The sequence below is a fragment of the Ailuropoda melanoleuca genome, chromosome 20 (assembly GCF_002007445.2).
Source record: "Ailuropoda melanoleuca isolate Jingjing chromosome 20, ASM200744v2, whole genome shotgun sequence".
NCBI lineage: Eukaryota > Metazoa > Chordata > Mammalia > Carnivora > Ursidae > Ailuropoda > Ailuropoda melanoleuca.
The window spans coordinates 10,636,221-10,662,005 of record NC_048237.1 but is presented as its reverse complement, the minus strand read 5'-3'; the positions used below and the strand labels follow the sequence as shown (position 1 = coordinate 10,662,005).

General features: G+C 38.6%; 1 protein-coding gene across 6 annotated transcripts in view; it reads right to left on the bottom strand.

The window, feature by feature from the left end:
- AKAP6 (A-kinase anchoring protein 6) overlaps nucleotides 1–25,785 on the bottom strand; it is a 503,026-nt gene that overhangs the window by 126,723 nt on the left and 350,518 nt on the right. For all 6 annotated transcript variants that reach the window (XM_034648359.1, XM_019798936.2, XM_019798937.2 and 3 more), the window contains one exon: nucleotides 9,254–9,402. In XM_034648359.1, coding sequence (XP_034504250.1) covers nucleotides 9,254–9,402 — 149 coding nt within the window. The remainder of the gene's footprint in view (nucleotides 1–9,253; nucleotides 9,403–25,785) is intronic.

The following is a 25,785-nucleotide window of genomic DNA, read 5'->3' as shown; positions in this document are numbered from 1 at the left end:
TTAAAAGGGTATAATATCATGACTCCAATGAATACATTTCTACTGGTGAGATTTTTTTTAGCCCAGAAAGACCTATTTTAATAATTGCATATTACCCAGAATATCACTCATCCAGAAGGTAGCCAGGTACTTTATGCCCCTTTTGATGGCATGTTGTGTTGTGATCTTAGTATTTAACAACATCAGAGTACCAAAGATGGAGCAAAAACAACATGAAAGGAACACCGATCAGCTATTCATTAGATTGAGACAGGACAAGAGTCAGAGGAGGAAAGCAGACATTCATGGCAGAAATAAAGTTTCTTTGGGTTGCCTAGTGATTTATCTGTGAGAACATTCTCAACGTTAGCACAAATAAGAAAGAGTACTTCATTTGATGGCTGATGTGTACCAAAAAGAAGACATTTTATATAGCAATATTCCAAAAACATCCATTGAGCACAAATTCAAAACGGTCATTCTGTGTGTGTGAGAGAGAGAATATGAGTAAGCATCTATGTTCATCTACTGGCAACAGCGATATTGTTGGCATGGCGCGCAAAAGAAAACCAGGAAGATCACCTTGCAGCAGTAAAATCCAGGGTGATTATATCGCTTCTCAGGTGGTTAAAATCATTCAGTGTATCTTATTGCTTAATTAATTTAGAGAATCAAATTTGATCTTTAATCAAACAATAGTTTAAATAGTGATATATTTGTTTTCATTTGTCAAAATCATTTCCCTTTGGCGATGCTTTATACGTATCTTTTTTCATACCGATACAGAGATGCTTCTTTTTCTGAAGGAAAATGGACTCATCTTTCCTGCCAAACTTAACCTTTTGTCTATTTAAAGTCCATTTAGTTCAGCGTGTTGTGCTTGGGAATTACCTATATATCCTGTTTGTATTTGGGAGTAAAATTTACACCAAAACCTTGCATGGTGAGGAGTGAATTACTTGTATATTCTTAGATACAGGGCATAAACCTTGACTATGTCTCCATCTGCAGACATTTCCCAAATTTCCCCATAGCCAGAGGAAGGCTGGCATATGGCCAATGAGACTGAGGTACCTTCTATAACTTTACCGTAGAAATAGAAGTCTCTAAGAACTCCTTATTCCCTCCTGGTCCCAGGAAGCAGAGTCAGGAAAGAGCTCTGTGCCCTTCTGCTTCAACAACGTCAAATTATTATTTGTAGTAACCCTCAACACACACACACCCTCCCTACACAGTTACTGTCTTGTGGCTGAAATCCTCACCTTCCCTCTACTCAACCTTTTTCTAATAGCTAATATCTATGCACCTTTTATGAAAGCTCAGATATTCCTTCCCCTCATCAGTCTCCCTGATTAGGCAGACCTCCTAGGTACCCCCATAATACACTCTATATTGAATTTTACTGTTTCATAAGGATATACCTGAGTGTCTTTGTCTTTCTCTCTCACTAGACTGAGGACAATAGAGATTAAGGTTTTTTTATGTTTTCTGTTCCTTGCATCTCATACCACTACCTGCAACATAGTAGTTGCTCAATGCATATTTCATTAACTAATTTTATACATCTATTACATTATAAATATTTTAGATATTTTCTTATCAATTCTTGTATTTCTGTGCTACAAAAAGTATATGGAGTAGGGGGGTAGGGGGATGGGAAAAATAGGTGAAGGGGATTAAGAAGTACAAACTTCCAGTTATAAAATAAATAAGTAACAGAGGGGCGCCTGGGTGGCTCAGTCGTTAAGCGTCTGCCTCCGGCTCAGGTCATGATCCCAGGTCCTAGGATCGAGCCCTGCTCAGTAGGGAGCCCGCTTTTCCCTCTCCCACTCCCCCTGCTTGTATTCCCCCTCTTGCTGTCTCTCTCTGTCAAATAAATAAAATCTTTAAAAAAAATAAAAATAATAAATAAATAAATTACAGAGATGAAAAGTAGGTCATATGGAATATGGTCAATAATATTATAAAACATTGTATGGTGACAAAGAGTAACTATACTTATTACTGTGAGCACTGCTTAATGTGTAGAATTGCTGAATCACTACGTTGTGCACCTGAAACTAACATAGCATTGTATGTCTCCTATACTATGGTTAATAAAAAAATAAATAAAAAATTTAAGAATATGAAGTAGACAGGATACCTACTCTCATTTTACAGAGATATTGCCTTTTGAGGAAGTTAAGTGTCCCAATCAAGGTCACAAAGCTAAAAAGCAGCAGAATGCCAACTTGAACTCCAGTCTCTAATTTTTAATCCAGGAGACGCTCTTTCCTCCGTTAAAAAAAATTAGACTAGAGGGAAATTCATGACTATCCCTAAAGGTAAATATTATTTGTGTCATTGGAAGCAATCTGAGCAGTCCTAGTTCACTCTAATATCTAGGATCAGAAGCTTTTACCTGCAGCTTTGAGACAGAAAATAGTAGGTGACTGTAGCTCTAAATTCCTACCAATCAAGATACCACCTGGAATCCTCAATGACGGAGTTTTTATTTTGGATGACTTGTTTAATATAGCAGGAAAGATTCCAACTGAAATCAAAATGTTCGGATTATCCATACTTTTTTTCAAACAAACATTCCTTAAAGATAACGTCATGTCCATCTGGGTAGGGAAGTCGGTTACCATAAAGTAAGTTCCTACCTCTCTCAGCCTCTGCTACCCCAGAGTTACTATTGTCCTTGTTCATGGTTGAAGAGCCTCAAACATTCCTGAGCTCCAGACCTGCTCCGTGGGCATTTCTACTTGGATGTTCCACAGACCACCTAAAGAACCACGTCTCACACACTCAGCTTCTTTCCCCCACTCCTGCTCCTCCCCTTTCTTCCCCATCTCAGTGAGTGACGTGTCCATCTGCCAGAGGGCACAAGCCTGAATCATGGAAGTCCATTCTTCATTTCCCCCTCCTTTAATGCCCCCCACCCACTTGGTGTCCAAGGCCTGTCTTCAACTTCCTTCTTTCAGTTTCCATTGGAAACTTGGAGCTTCCATTGCTACAGCCCTAGCTCAGGCCCTGTTTGTCACGCGGATGACTGGAAGAGCATCTTCATGGAGCATTGCCTACTCTTGCCCATGCCAATCTATTCTCCACACTACTGCCAGAATAGTGTTTCAATGCTGACATGCTGGGCAGTCTTTACTGGTTCTAGAGTACACACTGCTGCCTCCATAGGAAGCATTCTCATCGTCACTTCTGGCAATGAGGTATATTCCATGACACTTGAGGAAGATTTTTCTGATTTACATCCATCTGCCACACACTGTGTCCTATTGTCTCTACATCCCCGGTACAGACTTTGCTTAACAGTTGTTCAACAAATATTCAATGTTAAATGACACAAAAGTCATTTGAATCCAAATCCTACTTTTTTCCCTCATTCCTGAACTAGCAATTAGAACATCAGAGTGGCTCCTTTCTCTCTCTTCCTCATTCCCCTCATCTGATGGGTCATTGATTCTCTCTGGCTTTAGTCTCCAATGCAGTCTCCACGTTCTCAATTAATTTCTTTAAACTAAAATCTTCATTGACAAAAGCAGTGTTTCTCAAACAGCAGCATTAGAATCACCTGGAGGGCTCATTAAACAAAGGTTGCTGGTCCCCGGCTCTAGACTTTCCAATTTAGTAGGTCTGGAGGGGGACTAAGAATTGGCATTTCTAACAAATTCCCAGGAGATACTGATAATGCTGGTTCAGAGAACACACTTTGAAAACCACTAGTGCGAAGAAGGTTCTCAACTGTTGGGCATTAGAACATGTTTATATCTTGGCTCATGCCTGCCTACTGAATCAGAATTTCCAGTGCGGTGGGGTAGACAGGCATTTATCAGCTTAAAGGCTCCTCAGGTGATTCTCACACACTATCCTCCTTAAGACCCATGAATTCAATGATTAACTCTAGGAGCAGGACTTCACCTTCTTCGCAAGCCTTATTTTTCACACACCCTCTTTCTAGCCTGCTTTCCAGTCATATGGAACCAGTGGGCAGTCTGAGGATTCCAGGCCTTGCTCCCCCTCTCTGAGCCCCAGATCACTTCTAGCTCTTCGTTTACACACCCATTCATTCATTGAGCATCTAGCACACACCAAGCACCGGATGCAGGGCAGAGTGTGGTGAGCATGACACATGCAACTTGGCCTCATGGAGGCCACCCTGTTGCTCTGAGCCCCTCTAGCACCCTCCACTCCCCCTTCTCTCTCATTTCCCAGGTAAATACTGGCTTACTGCCACACTTCTTGCTAGACTGTAAATTTCATGAAGGCAGGGACCATGGTCTGTCTTTGTAGGTGCTCCATAAACATTTGTTCAGATTAAACTGAAAAGCTCTTCCCCTGACCCAGCCTTCTTTCTTTCTTTTCTCTTTGAGTATAGTCAACACACTATGTTACATCAGTTTCAGGCATACAACTTAGTGATTTGACAGGTGTATTCGTTATGCTAAAGTATAGCTACCATCTGTCCCATTACATCACTATTACAATATCACTGACTGTATTCCTTCTGTTCTGCTTTTTATTCCTGTGACTTATTCCATAACTGGAGGCCTGTACCTTCCTTTCCCTTTCACCCATTTTGCTCACCCCTTCCCCGCTCCCCTCTGTCAGCTAACAGTTTGTTCTCTGTAGTTATTCTGATTCTGCTTTTTGTTTGTTTGTTCTTTTTTTTTTTTTTTTTAGATTCCATTTATGAGTGGAGTCTTTGGTATTTGTCTTTCTCAGCCTGATTTATTTCACTTAGGTAATACCCTCTAGGTCTATCCATGTTGTTTCAAATAGCATGATCTCATCCTTCCCTATGGCTGTGTAATATTCCATTGTGAATAAATGCTGCATTTTCCTTATCCATTCATCTACTGATGGATATTTAGGCTGCTTCTGTGTCTTGGCTATTGTAAATAATCCTGTAATACACACAGGCAAGAAAGTATATTCTTGGGGAAAAGACAGTCTTTTCAATAAATGGTGCTGGGAAAACTGGAGAACTACATGTAAAAGAATAAAGCTGGAATTTTTTTTTTTTTTGAGAGAGAGAGAGTTGGGGGGTAGGGGGCAGAGGAAGAGAGAGAATATTAAGCAGGCTCCATCCTCAGTGCAGAGCCCAATGCAGGGCTTGATCTCACAACCCTGAGATCATGATCTAAGCCAAAATCAAGAGTCAGATGCTTGACCGACCAAGCCACCCAGGCACCCCAAAACTGAACTACTTTCTAACAGCATACACAAAAATGAATTCAAAATGGATTAAAGACCTAAATGTGACACCTGAAACCATAAACATCCTAGAAGAGAACACAGGCAGGAGTAATTTCTCTGACATCAGCCATAGCACCATATTTCTAGACACATCTCCTAAGGCAAGGGAAACAAAAGCAAAAATAAACTACTGGGACTATATCAAAATAAAAAGCTGTTGCATAGTAAAGAAACCCATCAGTAAAACAAAAAAGTCAACCTACTGAATAGGAGAAGATATTTGCAAATGATCTATCCGATAAAAAGTTAATATCTAAAGTATATAAGGAACTTACACAACTCAACACCAAAAAACCAAATAATCCAATTATAAAAAAATGGGCAGAGCACTAAATAGACATTTTTCCAAAGAAAACATACAGATGGCCAAGAGATACATGAAAAGATGCTCAACATCACTGACCAAGCCTTCTTTTAAAAATCATCTCCACAGTCCTCTCTCTGCTGTCTTTCCTGATCTGCTCCAACTCCCCCCACAATAGTGAGAATTGAGCTCTGCCTTCTATGAGTCACAGCCCCTACCCAATACTTCTTTTTTTTTTTTTTAAGATTTTATTTATGTATTTGACAGAGACAGCGAGAGAGGGAACACAAGCAAGGCGAGTGAGAGAGGGAACACAAGCAAGGGAAGTGTGAGAGGGAGAAGCAGGCTTCCCGCTGAGCAGGGAGCCCAATGCGGGGCTCGATTCCAGGACCCTGAGATCATGACCTGAGCCAAAGGCAGATGCTTAACAGCTGAGCCACCCAGGCGCCCCCCAGTAAAGACTTCTAACCTAGCACCTGTGATCCTTTAATCTATGTTGCTTACAAACTGACTCCTCCTACCTGTGAGCCTCTCCTTTTTGCCTTTAATCTCTGTATTTCCTATTAGTAATATTTGGCAAATTAATGAATGAAGTTGATTTCGGGTTCATTGAAGCTTACTTCCCAATGTTTTTGCCCAAACTTCCTTGAGGCTTTAATGAAATCTCCTTAAGACTCTTTAATTTCTCCAGAGTAGAAAAATACCATAACTTAATTTCATACACTATGGAATATGCCCAACACAGGATTCAGAGGAAAAAACGTTTATCAAGAGTCTGAATGAAATCCTCAGAGAGAAGGCAAAGCATGCCTTGATGAACTGTCCACTGCATTCGGACCCAGGGCTCGGCGTTGAGGTCTCAGCTCCAACTTAAACAATCATCCTGGGCGTGCCAATCACACAGCCTTTTTGCCTCCCAGTTCTATCATTTATAAACTGAACAAAAGACATGGTTTGTGATCGACAGTAAGTCTTGACAGCAAGTAGGATGCTACTTAATGAATTAAACAGCATCTTTGAAATTCATTTAAAAAATGAAATCAGACAACCTCTTGATAGAAAGAGGTGTCAGGAAAAAAGATGGTTACACTTTACAAAATATACAAAAGGTAAGCGCTCTTGACAAACTCTGCTCAGGCCATCGTGCCATTCACACAGTAGGCCTTCAGGGAATATTTACTTGGCAAAAGAAACAAAACGATCTGTAAGAACTTTCATTTAAATTGGCAGGCATGAAAAGCACCCATCTGCTCCCACCAAGAATCATCAGTGACTCATGCACTCCAGGTCCCCCCTGGAAGCCAGTTTCCCACTTTGCGATGCTGGAGCCAGCGGCAAATGTCTCCTCTAGGTAAACAACTCTGTTACGAGTGCTCACAGCTTCACATACACTCAGGGAAATCTTCCACCACACATATTCATGACTGCTAAGCACACAGTTCATAGTTGTATATAAGCTCTGTTCTATCACCTTGATACCCAACTTTTCATCAAGCCAGAGAGGTTAAAACTCATCTCTAAGCAATATTGTGGTTAGGTAAACCTTCTAGAAATTTAAGATCACATTCTACCTAGCCGCTGAGTCTTCCCTGGAGTAGCTGATACATTTTTTCAACCACATACCCATAGTACGCATGTAGGCATGGGGAGGAAATAAAAATATATGATTGTATCAGCAGCATTTTCTCTTCAGTGGATAGGATGTCTGTATGTGGAATGAAGACCCTAGAAAGCCCACACTATTCCCACAATTGCTTATTGGAAACAATGCTCATTCTATGCAACAAAAGGAACAGTTAATGAAGTTTATGTATCATTGGAACAGATAATTTTACAAGGCTGTGTTCTTAAGGCTCCAGAATTAAGGATTTGACTGTGGAGGCAGGGAATCTTAGGGGCAGGACACCCCAGATAACCTCACCCACATGCATTCCTCCAACAATGCTTTTCTGTATGTAAACAAAAAACAGAAAGGAGTATATGGTTTTTGTCCTTAGTATTAAATAGCTGCCTTTTCTTCAGTACACTCTTAAATTTCTGCACAATGCACAGCCTTCAGCACCCCAAGGAGCATAAACAAAGGATATCAGGCAAGTTCACCTACTCCCACTTCACGGAACAATGCTTGCTGTTAACTAAGCAATTCCCAGGGCAAATGTAGGATTTGTGGAGCCCAGAGTAAGTACTCAGGTTGGGTCCTTGGAATCTGAGGTCAGAAGCACGTGGTGCCCGCTCAGTCCCCAGGGCTTTTAGAAAACATGAGAATGTGACCTAAAGTTTGTGCTTGCATCTACACCAAAGACTGTTTAGGCACTGAGAGAAATTAAAGCACATTAAAGCCTCAAAACAGCTTATTGTTCATGCTCCAAGATTTAACCTTTTTTTGGTTATTTGCTGCTATGCTTTTCTTCTTACAAGTACTTAGGCATGTCTCCTGAATCACATAAGAGAAATCAAATATATACATAATGTGTCTATATATAAAATAATCCTGCTACAGCAGAAAATTATATAGATTTGAAAATTTGAAATCTGAAAATTTGAAAAGTCCATTGCCATTTCCCAAATAGAATTATGACTCTTACCCTTTCCCTGGATTCTTAGACCCTGGGTTATATCACAAGACAGAATTTATAATCTGTACTGAATTTATCCCCAAATATCTGTAACTATAAGCACTTAAAATACAAATGAAAACAAGTGCATGAAAAGATTTCTTTCCTCCTGACTTTTCAGGGAATATTTTGGCTACAGTCACACCCTATAGGTTTATATGACGCTTAATAACATGTAATGGAACTTGGGGGAACAGATTCTCCCCCTTGCTGCCTGGCTCATGTATAAAAGTGAAATAGGTTACTGTTTCCATTTTTATGAGTATACTATTATTAAGTCATTAAACTAATGAAATAATTAAATTTAATTAGTACTCTTTTACTCTTTAATATTACTTAAAAATAATAGAATTGAGCCAGAAAAGACAAAAAAAAGAAATATATACACATACACACACAATATTTGCATAACTTTAAAGCCATTTGGAAATATCTGAGTGCATGAGTTAATTATTTAATAGTATGTGGAGTTAGTAGAAGGTAAATACAGCCATATGTCTCAGGCTGAATGAAATTGGTGGGTCACCGAAGTTGTTCAGTTCTTTCACGTACCATAGACAATTCTAGTGCTAGCCTGTTATTCCAATTGACTTTATGTGAAGCCAACTGGCTAACCCAGTTTAATAATTCTCTAAAGAATTATTAAATATCTAAGTTGTCAGGAAAATTATGTTCTACCAAATTTCCAGTGAGCTTTTGATATTTAAAAGTTCTTTGGATAGACTTTAAAATAAACGGTAAAGGGGGAAAAACACGGAAAAAATGATTTATGAAGAAGAAAAACCAACACCATAGGCACAGTGTAGTCCCACAAACGCTCCTACCACCTCTGCTTTGGAAACAGAGATTTGAAATTTGTAAAAAAGCTGCTTTGAAAAAAGAACCACCAAGTTAGGATGTTCTGGGTTAGATGACAGGGGCTGATAAAATCCACAGTCTTCCATTCTCTCACAAATGCAACAGAACATACAAGCCTGCTCCCCCAAGCCCCTCCTGGTCTGTTCGCTAAGGAGGAAATGCCTGCCGCACACCGACCAGCGGAGAATCATTGAAAAAGTAGAGATTAGCGACAGTCAAACAACAAAAAAGAATAGCTCCCTACCCATTGCCTCCCACTGAATGAACTTTTGACATATCGGCAAACTCTTCTTTCCTCTTGCTGCTGCTGGTGTACTGCTCACTGTACAGCTTGAGGGACATCTGCTCAACAGCATCTCTCTGTGCTTCCAGGTAGCAGAGCTGAACCTCAGCCTGGAGAGAGAAACAAAGAGGAACTGCTGTGTTAATCCAGAAGGAATGCATTTCAAGTGAGGTGTAACAACTCAAAGAACGGGAATTGTTCACATCATTATACTGCTCCTTTTCGGGTTGGATTTAATGGGATCAGCTGGGCATATTACAGAATTATATTTTAGATCTGAATCTTATAAGTTCCTCCTTAAAATACGACCTGAATAAATGAACTCTCAGAAGACTCAGTAAATATCACCAAATATCCCTAAGATCATAATACTGTATGATGAGATTTTACATAAAAATTCCGTGAAATTCCTTAATAATATTCTTCCTCATATTGCCACATACATAACATTTATTTTTTAAAGATCTCCCTCCAACCCATACATTTGCATGGACACATATTCTGAATGTTTCTCATTATCTTCCCTGAGAAGAATAAAAAAAAAGCCTAGTACCAATTCTAACACATCTTCAGTAGTGACAACAGACTTCCTTTATTACATTTTTTGGGTCCTCTGTATCATTATCTTAATTTTAAAACAGAAGGGATGGTGATTTTGCTTACATGTTGGTTTGAATTGTTACATCTTCCAGAGTTACTTGGGGCTTACTGGATGGAGTAAAGAGAGGTAGTAAGTTCACCATGCTGTTTTCTATCAAACCAAGGCCAAAAGAATGCTGAATAATATTTGGCATGGAAATGTATGAATAGATGCTTTATTTATTGCAGCTGTTATGATCCCTGTGGCTTTAGGGTTCCCCAGAACACCAGATGAGACGGGGAATGCTTGCCCGTGGTAACGTGGAGGGAGAAATGCTGAGTTTGTGTGCACTGTGGACCGAAGGAACTCTTTCTTTCAGCCCTACTTCACCAAATCCAAGCATGTCTGTTCACATTTCTGATAAGCCTTAAAACTGCTTTCTAATTTAATTACATATTGTGTTAAAAACAGTTCTGGGTCAGCTGTTGGGTAGTTACCAGAATTCTATTACGTTTAAGAAAAGCTAGGTCAGACATGACATTCTGCTTTTCATGAGCCAACCAAGGCCTTTTGCCTGATCTCTGGCTTTATAGACTCGACCATGGAAGAAAAAAAAAAAAAACCAAAAAACAGTGTTATAGGGTGGCAGCTGTTTAAAAAGAGCAAATCAGGACTCTGTAAATGAAAAGGGTGGTTTATGAAATGTAATATCTCAAACCATTCTGGAGTTCCTGTGTTGTTGCTTTCTACAAGTAGCTAATTATGAATGCTCCAGAATATGGAGGAGGAACTTTTATTTTTTTATTTATTTATTTTTTTTTAAAGATTTTATTTATTTATTCGACAGAGATAGAGACAGCCAGCGAGAGAGGGAACACAAGCAGGGGGAGTGGGAGAGGAAGAAGCAGGCTCATAGCAGAGGAGCCTGACGTGGGGCTCGATCCCATAACACCGGGATCACGCCCTGAGCCGAAGGCAGACGCTCAACCGCTGTGCCACCCAGGCGCCCCGGAACTTTTAAAAAATGTGAAAACTCTACATTCTTATCATTGAAGTTTCAGAAATCAGTTAAAAACTGTAATCTGTACTTGGTTTATGTGAATTTTTCTTGCCCAAACTAATTGGTAACTAATAGTCAAAGAACTGAAAAACAATAATCCTCCCAACTGCTAACCCTTTTCTACCTTCCCCCTCAAGACTGTAGGGATAATGGGGAGATCTTCCCACACCAAGTATTCTATTGAAAACCCCATTTGATCTCTAGAGGTTCTCATTAGTTTTTAACCGTCCTAAGGCAACAAGCTGGACCACTCCTTGTTCCAGATAATGATTTCGCAAATATGTGCAACTCATCACAAAAAGAGTCATCAAGAGTGAGGTCAACTTAATGTAGACATCACTACTAGGAAAAAATAATTGGAACTCATTCCTCTGAGATCCTAGGCCATTTCTGTGTACAAAAGGACACACCTCTCATATGACAGGAATACATGGAAAAGAGTTCAGAGAACAATGCTGAGAACAACTTGAAAGATAATTAGTTACCTTATGAAAATGATTGAAATGTTGCAATGTAAGACTTTTATTGCACAATATCTCACAGGAATTGACATAGGAAACTTCCCTGCACTAACAAAGAGATGAATTAGATGGCCCAACTCTTTCCTATTCATCTCTATTTCTCTCTCTGCTTTCAGTGATTCATTCCTAACCATGATGATAAAAATAGAACCAAAGAAGCTTCTTCTGTTAAGGTTGAATGGCTTTGCCAGTCTAAATCTCTGCAGACTGGTTAAATTTTTCTCATACAATATCTTAGTCTGAAGATAAATTTTTAAGAGGAAGATTTGAAGAAAAATACCCTTCTTAAAAAAATAGTAACACTTAATCTCTGATTAAAAGAATTTTATTTATTAGCACTTACGATAGTAGTGGACACTTTTGGACTATATTTTACAAATGGTAGCTCAGCTTGGTTAAATAACATTACTGATGTGTTATCAACAGAATTGGCAACTTACTCATTAAGGAAGATAAAAAGGAGTAAGAGAGAATAGACTCAGTAACAGATCAGCTTGCTACTTCCTGGTCAGAGAGGCCCATGGTACCATCAATGGGAGTAGGTGTATAAAAAGTGCACTATGGATGGATGAAACAGATGAGCTGGACTTGAGACTTTTGGTTTGAGGTACTGGTCGAATACCCAGAATGAGACATTCAGTAAGCAAGTGGAAATATTAAGCCTGATATATAAACCTAGAAGCAAGGATTGACATTAGGAGATGAAATGAGAATGCCATAGAAGAGCATGTATGAGGACAAAACGAGCATCAGTTCTCACTCTGCTCGAGGTCTGCACTACCCCTTGGCTGACCTAATGTGATGGATTCTCTATCATTCTCCCTCTTTCCTTCTCCACCGTCCCCAAATCTGTTTTACAGATGGTTCATTGATTGATTTCTGAATCATAGCTGAGATCACTGGTTGTTGTTGCTTCAGGGCTTAATTCTGGACTGCTTTTCTTCATTTATACTGTTTTCCATGACTTTCAATGCAGTCTATACAGTAATGGCTTCCAATGTTCTCCTCTGAGCTTCACACTTACATATCTAACCAACCACCTGACATTGCTACTTGGATGTATTTTAGGCATAAGAATTCAAAACAGAACTCTCCATTCTCATTCTCACCACACCCCCCAGGACTTTCTGAACTTAGGTCTTTCCTTTCAAGCAAATGGCACCATGTTTTGCTCAGGTCAGAAAACTGAAAGTCATCCCTAACTCCTCCTTGTCTGATTTCCCACAGCCATTTACTTTCTAAATTCCATTGATTCCTCTCCCAAAATGTCTCTCCAGTCTGTCTGCCCAATCTGCATTCTTTCCAGCCTAGTCCAAGACTTCATCCCCTCTCCCTTGCAGTACAACAATGATCTTCTAATGTACATCTCTCCTCATTCATTCCTGCCCCTCCAATCCACCTTTGCAGAGGCCACAGAGGTTTTTATAAAACATAAGTTGGTTTCATACTGTATTCAGACAAAAACAAACAATACAAAACAAAACCCAAAAACTTCTTCCATGCTGTAAGGGATTTGGTTCTTGCCTACCTCAGATGTCATTTTATACTTGTCTCTCTCTTGATTCACCTGTCATCCCTGCCTATTTTCAGCTCTTTTTTTTTAATAAAGATTTTATTTATTTATTCGACAGAGAGAGACACAGCCAGCGAGAGAGGGAACACAAGCGGGGGGAGTGGGAGAGGAAGAAGCAGGCTCCCAGCGGAAGAGCGTGACGTGGGGCTCGATCCCATAACGCCGGGATCACGCCCTGAGCCGAAGGCAGACGCTTAACGACTGAGCCACCCAGGCGCCCCTATTTTCAGCTCTTTAAACATCTCTTTCCTGTCTCAGGACCTTTGCACATATTGTTCTCTTTCTCTGGAACATTCTCTTACTAATGTCTTCTTGTCCATCAGCTCTCAGTTGAGATTTTATCTCAAAGAAAGGCCTTCCCTGACTACCCTACCAAAGCTAGATTCACTCTATTCTTTTCTTTTTTGGAACAGTGTTAATTTCCTTCCCAGAACATAATACAATTTAAAATTCTTATATTTACTGGTTTATGCTTTTCTGTCTCTGTCTCCAGATTCCAAGCTCCATAATGAGGCTGTGTCTGTATATCTCCTTTGCTACTTTGTATTCCTCACACCTTGGCAGTATCTGGAACATGATAGGAGCTCAGGAAATAATTACTGAGTAATTGAATTGTACATTCATCCATCCATCCATTTATTACTCATATATTCATTGGGCCTTTATCATGTGTCAGGAACTGCACCACGGACTGTAGGTACAAAGAAAAACAAAACAAGAAGGGACTACTATTCCCAAAGAACTACCGTATAGTGGAGGAAAGAGTTATGCCAACAGATGGCTACAAGTATGCCAAATGAAATGAATGTGGGGGAGGATGGGAATTAAAAAAGCAATTGTCTGAAAGTGAGGAATGGGCAAGAAAAGCTTGAGAGAGGTGGCATTTGAACCAGATCTGGGAATATGGGTATGATTTTGTCAGGTGAAGAAGCAGATAGACATCTTTATAGGCAGAGTAATTTGTCTGTTCAAAGACAAGAGTCATGAAAGGATGAGGCATGTTCACAGAATGGTGGCTGGAGCTTTGGGGCATTTGGATGAAGAGTCTAACAGTGAAGGGGGTAGGCTGTAGAAGATGTCAGGTTAGGGAATTTGGATGCTATCCAACAACATGCCAGCAGAAGATGTCATTGTTTCTGTGATGACCTTCATCTTTTTCCACCTCCCTTTTTCTGTCATGGCAAGAGACTCACCTGATGAGTTAGTCCAAATATGCTCATAAAGCACCTACTTGCTGATACACTTTGAAAACACTGCACTGAGAAGGGAATAAACACCTAAGAGGCTCTAGTAAATTGTACTTCTACTAAATCTTTAACGTAATGTTATTGACTACCCCCTCACTCTCAATGCATATGTTGAAGCCCTAACCCCCAATGTGACCATATTTGGAGACAGGGTCTTTAAGGAGGGAATTAAGATTAAATGAGGTCACAAGAGTAGAGACCTAATCCAATAGCAATGGTGTCTTTATAAGAAGATGAAGAGTATCACACAGAGAAAAGGCCATGTGAGGCTACAGCAAGAAGGTGGACATCTCCAAGCCAAGGAGTGATGCCTCACCAGAAACCAAACCTGAACATCTTGATCTTGGATTTTCAGCCTCCACAACTGTGAGAAATAAATTTCTGTTGTTTAAGCCACCCAGTCTGTAGTATTTTGCTATTTCCATCCTAGCAGACTAATACACATAATAAAGTTAGAAACACCACATTCTCATCTGAGGTTGAGTATTATTCCTTCGCTGCTTATCATTAATAGCATGTTTCCCCCTTTGTTTTATAAGCACCTAGAGCCTACGTCACTAGGGACATTCCTCTTTAGATTCAGACTACAAATTAATAACTTAATCAGAAGACACAGTGTGCTAAAATATTTCATTTAAATTTGGCTTTGTATGTGGTGATCCAAATTCAATAACCTTCTTTGGGGCCTGAATAATTACTCAGCCATATACTTCCCCCTGATATTGCATCTAGTAACAAAATAGCTAACCCATGATAAATCTAGGGGTTAAATTTCCTAACAATCTTGAGGGATTAAACACATAATCACTTTTATAATCACATATAGACATGTGCCTTACCCTTGTCCTAAAAAGCACTGATTTAGTTAAGAAATGTCAATTATTTCATCATCACTGCATGTCCCAGCATCCTTTGCTGAGTAAAGTATCCTGAGAACATTAAAATTAATTTCACTCTGTCTTAACTCATGCTGTTAGAGGTCTGTCTGCTCATTCACACTGTACTTCACAGCTTCCCACCACAGCTACCTGCCTACTTGCATCTGGGTCCACAACCTCTTCCTTCCCTCCTGTTTCTGTGGAAACTTTCCATATTTCTATCTAAAACCAGCCCCTTCACCTGTGTACCAGACCTCTTATCTACATAAAGATGATCACCTCTGCAGTAAATTGTCCTTCTTTCCTGCATTAGGTTTTCTCTCTCCTCTGCATTATTCTCATCAGCACAAGCACATCAGCCAGAAAAAATGCTGTTGCTTTTTCCTTGGTGAGGACCAAAATAAATAAATAAAAAATAATCCCTAGACACCAATTGACACTAATCTATCCTCTGGCCAAAGCCCCATATCTCTGTTTCCTGCTATAGCAAAATCACTTTTACTTACGCTCTCTATATTCACTGTGTCCAATTTCTCTCCTATTTTCTTTTGAATACATTCCAGTCAGGCTTTTGTCCACATTCCCCATGCCAACGGTCAGTACTCAGTCCTCAACCTATCCTGACCTGCTCCAGCAGGGCTAGTCGGCATGCTCTAGGGGCACTGGACCTTGTTTGCATGACAGCTCAGTCCCTAACCTCCCTCAGGTCTTCACAGAAATGTCATCTTCTCATTCAGGTCTTCTCTGATCTCCTACTTAAAAATTCAACTCACACCCACCCCCCTGCAATCCCTATACTCCTTCATACATATTTACTGTATCTAGCCAAAATATGCTACTTAGTTTGTATTGTCCATCTTCCCCTGGTGGATTAGAAGCCTCATGTGGGCAGGGACTTTTGTCTATGTGTTTGTTGCTGTATCAACAGCACCCAGCACAGCACAGGATATAATATAGGCACTGTATAAAAATTGGTTGAATAAATTGTACTGAGTTTGAAAAGCTGAATTGGTTTAAAATGTACCAAGAAACAAAACAGATTATTTGAAGGCTGTGGCAGCTTCAGCTTGATTTCTGAAACCATGGGCTTCATTTTCACTTAGAAAAGAGACTATTTTTTCTTTGACAAAAGATAATTATTGAAATATGTAACTTGTTTTCTTTTCTCTAGGAATAAAAAAAGGAGAAAAGCTTCCTTAATTCAAGAATCACTTGATAATGTTTTGTTCAGCTAACAGAGTGATCTTATATGTCATATATCATATCAGAAACTAACCAGGACAGTCACACGCATAGAGAATGAAAACTTTAGCTATTGTCTTCATGTGTTTCACATGAACACAACGTGTTCAAAACCTTCACAACATGTTTCAAAACAAGTTTTAAGTCTTCTGGGTAGGAACTTGTCTTACCTTAATAAAATCTGATTTCTCATTAAAAAAAAAAAGGGAATGATTTAAGCTTTTAGAGGAGACATTAACAATGCCACAGCTTGTTTTTGGAAGAGCCCACAGTTACTCAGGAGGATCCTTTATGTAATGAGGGGTGTGCGAGAGAAGACTGTATTTTTCTGGCAATAACTTTGTTATTTGGAAATATATTCCCACTTTTACTACACAGGCTTTTCTTAACCTTTGATGTAGTATCTTTGAGCACATGGCTTTTTCTCTTCCTTATATATTTACAATATATATATTGATGTCTCTTTTTCCTTCCCCTTGTATCCCACCCATGCAACTGGCCCAGATTGCCCCTTCTTCTGGAAGCCCCATGGGACCTGACAAGGACTTCCAGGGTTGATGAGAATCTACACTTCTAAATCTCCATAATTTTGTTTGGTAGAGCTCCCCCTACTCCAGGATTTAGAGCTATCACCTTTACAGTGCTACTGCTCCCCACCCCCACTGCCTCAGGATCCTGGTTATTTGGTACATTTTTGCCTTTGTCATCATTGTAGGTGGTCTATAATTTCCTAAAACAACTTACCTTTGGGACTGAATTCAAAGTGCATCTCCTTTGAAGAGGGTTTGACATGACAGTACAGAAGAATCCTGAACTCACCTCCTCCCACGAACACAACAAATATACAGCTACAGATGGAACAATTCCATCTGAAAAGGACCTGAAAGCTAACTGAGCAGCGCTTCCACAGCAAAGGATAGAAGGGCCACATTGAGTGGGTGGGATAGGCAGAGACACAGTCTAGAAAGAAATCTCACCTCAGGTGTCATTGATGAAGGATAGTTGGAAGGCAGGCAGGCAAGGACAAGGAGCCCCCACCTTAAGAGGAGACTACCCTTAAAAGGATTTTACACCAACCTGGAAGGAGCCCTCTACCCTTTCCCATGTGATAGATAGATGACAAAAACCTGATTAGATGACAGGCACAGGGAGGGTTAATCACATTAAAACAGCACCCACAAGCCCATAAAAACTCCTAAAGCCCATAAAACCTCTTGGGTCCCCTTCCTTCTCAGGAGCTTTGTACTAAACACTTTGCTATCGTTCAATAAACCTTGCTTTGCTGCCCACCACTCTGTCTGGTCTTCCTCTTCATTCTTCAAAGCAGAGTGACCAAGAACAGCAGGCACCAACAGAGGAAAAAATCCTTTAACTCCATGACCCAGGTCAAGAGGGATCTCATAATATGAAGCTTATCCCTGAGGAGCAAGGGGGTTTGACACCCCAGCTATTGGGAACTGCAATGGAGAGATGAGCCCCTAAAGTGTCTGGTCTTGAAAACCAATGGGACTTACTTCTAGGACAATTATTGGGAATGTTAAAACTACTCTTAAAGGGCTCATGCACAGACCCAGTAGCCTAGGGACCTAGCACAACAGCAAAAGTTTGAAAGGCACCTACATCACAAGTGAAGGAAATTCATTTGTTAACATTATTAAAGTGTCTGCCAGAAAGGCAGGAAGCTGTTGGAATTCTCTGTGAGAATAAAAGCACTAGTGGGCACCATTTTTGCATTCTGCTTTTGTCTTATCGGTGTTCGCCCTGTGGAGGGACATTTTCACATTTGCCCACCCCCAGTAGCTACAGGCATGGCCAGGCTGGCTGAACACACTGCCCCCACACACCACAGACATGAGCCTTCAGGCACCATAGCAGGACTCTCCCCCGTGTCTTCAACCCTTACTCCACCCCACCATATCTGGTGGGAACGTGAAACTCACACAAGGGATGCTCCTTGAGCATCTGGCTCTGATGGCCAAGGGGAATGTATTACTGGTTCTCACACATCTGAAACAATTGAAGAGACAGTCTTTGGCAGGCTACCACCCCCAGAGCACTACACAAACACCAGACTACAATACATCTCCAGTCTTCATGTAAAAAAGGCCTATCTTCTTGTCCTGGAGCTTCAGGCCTAAGGCGCAGATTTTAGGTTTGCCATACATTCAGAGGCTAGAGAGGTACCCCCAGGGAACATGGCTGGGAAGATACAATAATTGCATCCTCCTTTGATCTCACCAAAGCTTGCTGATATCTCCCAGAAAGGAGCTTATACACATATCTGAAGCCATGATACTTGCAACTGTTGTCTAAAGGATACCTCCAGATCTCCTGCTCTAGAAGTCATTGCAGACCCAAAAGACTGTTGATATTTAAATATCTTAAAGGATGCTGTCTGAAGTTCTGGCTTACAATTACCCTAAAACTAGGCACTGTCCTAGATCCCTCCCTTTGGAACACTGAGAGGTTTTGGCACACCCTCAATAGCAGGGAACTATCAACAACAAATCAGGCTACTTAGATAATCACAAAGTTCTGAGAAACAACCAAAAGCTAGAGCAAGGTTGAACAATAAGTTCCATCACCTATACAGGGCCATTCCTTCAAGACTTGGAGAAGTGCCTGTTTCATCTAATACACAGAAACAAACACAGAGAGTCAAGCAAAACAAAGAGACATAGAAATATGTTCCAAATTAAAGAACAAGACAAAGCCTCAGAAAAAGACCTTAATGAAATGGAGATAAGTAATCTATCTGATAAAGAGTTCAAAGTAATGGTCAGAAAGATGTTTAATGAACTTGGGAGAATGGATGAACACAGTAAAAACTTCAACAGAGATAGGAAACGTAAGAAAGTACCGAACAGAACTCACAGAGCTGAATAATACAACAGCTGAACTAAAAAATACACTAGATGAGTTTAGCATCAGACAAGAAGAACTAGAAGACAGGATCAATGACCTGGAAGACAGGGCAGTAAAACTCACCCAAATACAAGAGCAAAAAGACAATAAAAGAATTTTAAAAAGTGAAGATAGCTTAAGGGACCTGTGGGACAACATCAAAAGGAATAGCATTAGCATTGTAGATGAAGAAGAGAGAGAAAGAAGGGGGTAGAAAAGTTATTTGAAGAAATAATGGCTGAAAACATCCCTAACTTAGAAAAGAAATAGACATTCAGGTCCAGGAAGCACAGAGAGTTCCAAATAAGATGAACCAAAAAGATTTACACCAAGACAAAATGAAATTAAAATGCCAAAACTCAAAGATAGAGAGACAATACTTAAAAGCAACAGGAGAAAAACAACTTCCTCCATACAAGGGAGCCCCCATAAGTCTATCAGCTGATTTTTCAGCCAAAACTTTGCAGGCCAGGAGGGAGTGGCGTGATATATTTAAACAGCTAAAGGGAAAAATCTTCAAACCAAGAACACTCTACCTGGCAAGGCTATCATTCAGGATCAAAGGAAAAATAAGGAGTTTTTCAGATAAGCAAAACTAAAGTAGTTTATTATCACTAGATTGGCCTTACAAGTAATATTAAAGGGACTTCTTTAAGATGAAAAGAAAAGGCACTAGCTAGTAACAAGAAAACATGTGCAAGTAAAACTCTCACTGGCAAAAGCACATTTATAGTAAAGATAGTAGATTACAACTTAGAAAGCTAAAGAAGGTTAACACAAAAGTAGTAAAATTAACTATAACCATAATAATTAGTTAAGGGATACACAAAATAAACAAATGTAAACTAGTACATCAAAAACAGAACACATTGGGGAGGGGAGTAAAAATGGAGACTTGTCAGAATGTGCTCAAACTTAAGATGCTATCAACTTAAAATAGACTGTTATATACATAGGATATTACAGATGAATCTCATGATAACCACAAAGCCAAAATCTACAATAGATACACAAAAGATAACGAGAAAACAATCTAAACATAACATTAAAGAAAATCGCCAAACCACAATAGAAGAAAGGAAGAGAGAGGGACTACAAAATCAACAAAATGGCAATATACACATACCTATTGATAATTATTTTAAATATAAGTGGATTACATTTTCCAATGAATAACAAAGAATAGCTGAATGAATAAAAAGAACAAGACCCACCTATATGTTGCATATAAGACACTCACTTCAGACCTAAGGATGCACACAGACAGAAACTAAAGAGATGAAAAAAGATATTCCATGCAAATAGAAGTAAAAAGAAAGATGGTGCCACTATACCTCTATCAGAAAAAATAGGTTTTAAGGCAAAGATTGTAATAAAAGGCAAAGAAGACCATTATATAGTGACAAAGGGGTAAATTCAACAAGAGGATATATATAACATTTGTAAATATTTATGCACCCAACATAGGAGCTCCCAAATATATAAAGCAAATATTAAAACACCTAAAGAAAGAAAATGACAACAATAAAATAATAGTAGGGGACTTTTAATACCACTTAGCAATGGACAGATCATCCAGACAGAAAATCAATATGGAAATATCAGACCTCAATAACACATTAGAACACATGGACTTAACAGATACATACAGAATATTCCTTCCAAAAGCAGAATACACATGCTTCTCAAGTTTGCAAGGAACATTCTCCAGGATAGATCACATGTTAGACAACAAAATAAGTCTCTACAAATTTAAGAAAACCGAAATCATATCAAGCACCTATTCTGAACACAATGGTAGGAAAATAAAAGTCAATTACAGGAAGAAAACTAGAAAAATCACAAATATATAAAGATTAAGCAGTACTCTACTGAACAACCAATGGGTCAACAACAACAACAACAATCAAAGAAGTCAACAAAATACCTGGAAACAAATAAAAATGGAGATACAACATACCAAAATCTATGGGATGCAGCAAAAGCATTTTTAAGAGGGAAGCTTATAGCAATACAGGCCTACCTCAAGAAACAAACAAAATGGATCTCAAAAAAAACAACCTAACACTACATCTAAAGGAACTAGAAAAAGAAGAACAAACAAAAAATCAAAGTTAATAGAAGGAAGGAAATAATAAAGATCAAAGTGGAAATAAATGTAATAGAGACTAAAAAATCAGTAGAAAAGATCAATAAAACTAAGAGATTGTTCTTGGAAAAGATAAACAAAAATGACAAACCCTTGGCTAGACTCACCAAGAAAAAAAGAAAGTGGGCTCAAATAAAATCAGAAATGAAATAGGAAAAGTTACATCTGATACTACAGAAACACAAAGAATTATAAGAGACTACTATGTACAACTATACAGCAGCTAATTTGACAACCTAGAAGGGATAGATGGATTCCTAGAAACATACAATTTTCCAAGACCGAATCATGAAAAAATAGAAAATCTGGATAGACCAATAGTACTAGTAAGGAGATTAACTCAGTAATCAAAACCTCCCAACAAACAAAAGTCTAGGACAAATGGGTTTCACTGGTGAATTCTTCCAAAAATTCAAAGAAGATTTAATACCTATTCTTCTCAAACTCTTCCAAAAAAGTTGAAGAGGATGGAAAGCTCCCAAAATCATTTTACAAGGCCAGCATTACCCTGATAACAAAACCAGATAAGGAAACCACACACACACACACACACACACACACACACAGAGAGACAGAGAGTGAGAGAAAGAAAGTCAGTCATAGGCAAATATCCCTAATGAACATTAAAACAAAAATTTTCAACAAAATATTAGCAAATTGAATTCAACAATACATTAAAAGGATCATACAAGATGATCAAGTGGGATTTATTCCAGGGATGCAAGACAGTTCAACAGTCATAGATCAATCAATGTGACATACCCCATTAACAAAATGAAGGGTAAAAATCATATGATCATCTCAACAGATCTTAACAGGAAAAACATTTGACAAATTTAGCATCCATTTATGATAAAAACTCTCAACAAAGTGAGTATACAAGGAACACATCTCAATATAATAAAGGCCATATATGGCAAACTTATAGGTAACATCATATTCAATGGGTAAATGGATAAAAGTCTCCCAGTCTCCCCACTTTCATTCAACATAATATTGGAAGTCGTAGCCACAGCAAGTAGGCAAAAAAATAAATAATAAATAAATAAATAAAAGTCATCCAAATTGAAAAGAAAGAAGTAAAACTCACAATTTGCAGATGACATAATACTAAATATAGAAAAAACTAGAGACTTTACCAAAAAAACTGTTAGAAACAATAAATGAGTTTAGTAAAGATGCGGGATACAGAGTCAATATACAAAAATGCGCTGTGTTTCAACATACCAATAATGAACTGTAGGAAAGAGAAATTAAGAAAACAATCCCGGTTACAACTGTATCAAAAAGAATAAAATATCTAGGAATAAATTTAACCAAAGAGGTGAAAGACCTATACACTGAACACTGTAAGACACTGATAAAAGAAATTGAAGAAGATACAAATAAATGGAAATATATTCTGTGTCCAGGGATTGAAAGAATTCACATTGTTAAAATGTCCATACTACCAAAGTAATCTATAGATGCAATGCAATCCCTACCAAAATTTTAATGGCATTTTTCACAGAAGTAGAACAAATAATTCTGAAATTTGTATGGAACCACAAAAGACTCTGAATTGCCAAAGTAATCTTCAGAAAGAACAAACCTGGAGGTATCACACCCTCTGGTTTCAAACTATACAATAAAGTCATAGTAATCAAAACAGTATGGTGCCAGCATAAAAACAGACACATAGATCAATGGAACAGAATAGAGATTCCAGAAATAAACCCACACATATATGATCAATTAATTATTGACAAAGGAGACAAGAATATACCATGGGGAAAAGACAGTCTCTTTAATAAATGGTGTTGCAGGGCGCCTGGGTAGCGCAGTCGTTAGGCATCTGCCTACGGCTCAGGGTGTGATCCCTGTGCTCCGGGATCGAGTCCCACATTGGGCTCCTTTGCTGGGAGCCTGCCTCTTCCTCTCCCACTCCCCCTGCTTGTGTTCCCTCTCTCTCTGGCTGTCTATCTCTGTGAAACAAATAAATAAATAAATCTAAAAAAATAATAATAATAAATGGTGTTGGGAAAGCTGTAAAGCCACATGCAAAAGAATGAAAGTAGACCACTATTTTATACCATTCACAAAAATTAACCCAAATGAATTAAAGACTTGAATGTAAGACCTGAAACCATATAACTCCCAGAAGAAAACATAGATGGTAAGCTCCCTGACATTAGTCATAGCTATGTGGGTACTTTTTTGGTTTTGTTTTTGTCTTTTGGATATAACTCCTAAGGCAAGGGGGAAAAAAGCAAAAATAAACAAATGAACTACATCAAAATAAAAAGCTTCTGCATAACCAAGAAAACCATCAATGAAAATGAGAAGGCAACCTACTGAATGGGAGAAGTTATTTTTAAATCATATATCCAATAAGAGGTTTATATCCAAAATAGATAAAGAACTCATACAACTCAACAACAAAAACAAAAAACCCAATTAAAAAATGGTTAGGGATCTGAACAGACATTTTCCCTAAGGAGACATCCAGACAGCCAACAGACACATGAAAGATGTTCAACACCACTGATTATTAAGGAAATGAACATCAAAACCACAATGAGACATCAGCTTACACTTGTTAGTATGGACAAGAAATAACAAGTGTTAGAGGAGATGTGGAGAAAAGGGAACCCTCATAGGCTTGGTGAGAACTTAAATTGGTGCAGCCATTATGGAAAACAGTATGGAGATTTCTCAAAAAAATTAATGATAAAACTACCATATAATCCAGCAATTCTGTTTCTAGGTATTTATCCAAAGACTACAAAAACACTAATTTGAAAAGATACATTATTTACAACAGCCAAGATCCTAAACAACCTAAGCGCTCATCAATACGATGAATGAATAAAGATGATGTGGAATATATATATATATATATAATGGAATACTACTCAGCCAAAAAAAATAATGAGATCTTACCTCTTCAGACAACATGGATGGGCCTCGAGGGTATTATGCAGGGGAAATGAGTCAGACAGAAAAAGACAAATACTATTTGATTTCACTTATATGCGGAATCTAAAGAACAAACAAACAAAACAAAACAAAAGCAAACCTGTAGAGAACAGACTGGTGGTTACCAGAAGGGAAGGGGGTTGTGGGATGGGTGAAATGGAAAAAGGGGCACAACTGTATGGTGATGGATGGTTAGTAGACTTATGGTGGTGATCACTTTGTAGTGTACAGAAACATCAAAGTAGAGTACTGTATGCCTGAAACTTACCTAATGTTATATACCAATTTCACCTCAACTTAAAAAAGTGCATTTCCCTTGTGAAGAAATGAACTCTCTAAAGATATTTATTATCAGCTACATTCTGGCTAAACACAAATAACATTTGGCATTACAGCGGATGAGAATCTCACGTTGTTTTTCAGTCCTATGTGCACGACGAAGTGGAATAGCAAAGCCTCCTTCTCCTACAGAGTTGGAGGAGGAAGTCACAGGACTAAGGAGCAATGCATTTTTTATAGTATAATTGATTAAGGGCCTTCATTTATTCATTTGACAAATATATCTTGACAGGATTATGTGTAAGATATTGTGCAAGTTACAAATCTGGGTCAGATGTGGTGCCTGTCTTCAGGGAACCTATAACTTAGAATTACAGAGAAATTATACTAAATATAGGAGCTAAAATATTCACCTAAGGATAAAACTAATATTACACTTCAAAAATGTTAACAAAGAAACAGTACGTTTGTTAGAATGCTCTTTTTATCATTGGATAGGAGAGTTATAAAAGTATTTAAAAATATAAATATTTGCCCATTGTTAAAAATTAAATATACACCAAATATTTAACAAGTGTCTCAAAGTTATTTCAATATTATACTCAGCAAAGACTATTGTATATACTAATCTTTGTACATTAGGATACAAAACTCCTATGACCATATCGGCAGCTCCAGAAAACCTAGCCTTGGGTTCCAAGGTTTATTTATATTTATATTCATAGATACATGGATAATCAATTCAGACAACCGAAAAAGATAACTGATTTAAGTGAAAAATATTACACCTTTAAAAGGTCATCTTTATTTCTCCTGACTTGATGCTGTTTGCAAGTCATTAAAAACATTCATGATAGGGGCACCTGGGTGGTTCAGTCAGTTAAGCATCTGCCTTTGGCTCAGGTCAGGCTCAAGTCATGATCCCAAGGTCCTGGGATTGAGCCCTCCAAGTCCAGCTCCCTGCTCAGTGGGAAGTCTGCTTCTCCCTCTCCCTCTGCCCCTCCCCCCTGCTTGTTCTCTCTATCTCTCTCTCTCTCAATAAATAAATAAATAAAATCCTTAAAAAAAACCATTCATGATAATGTTTAAGAAATTCCATTTT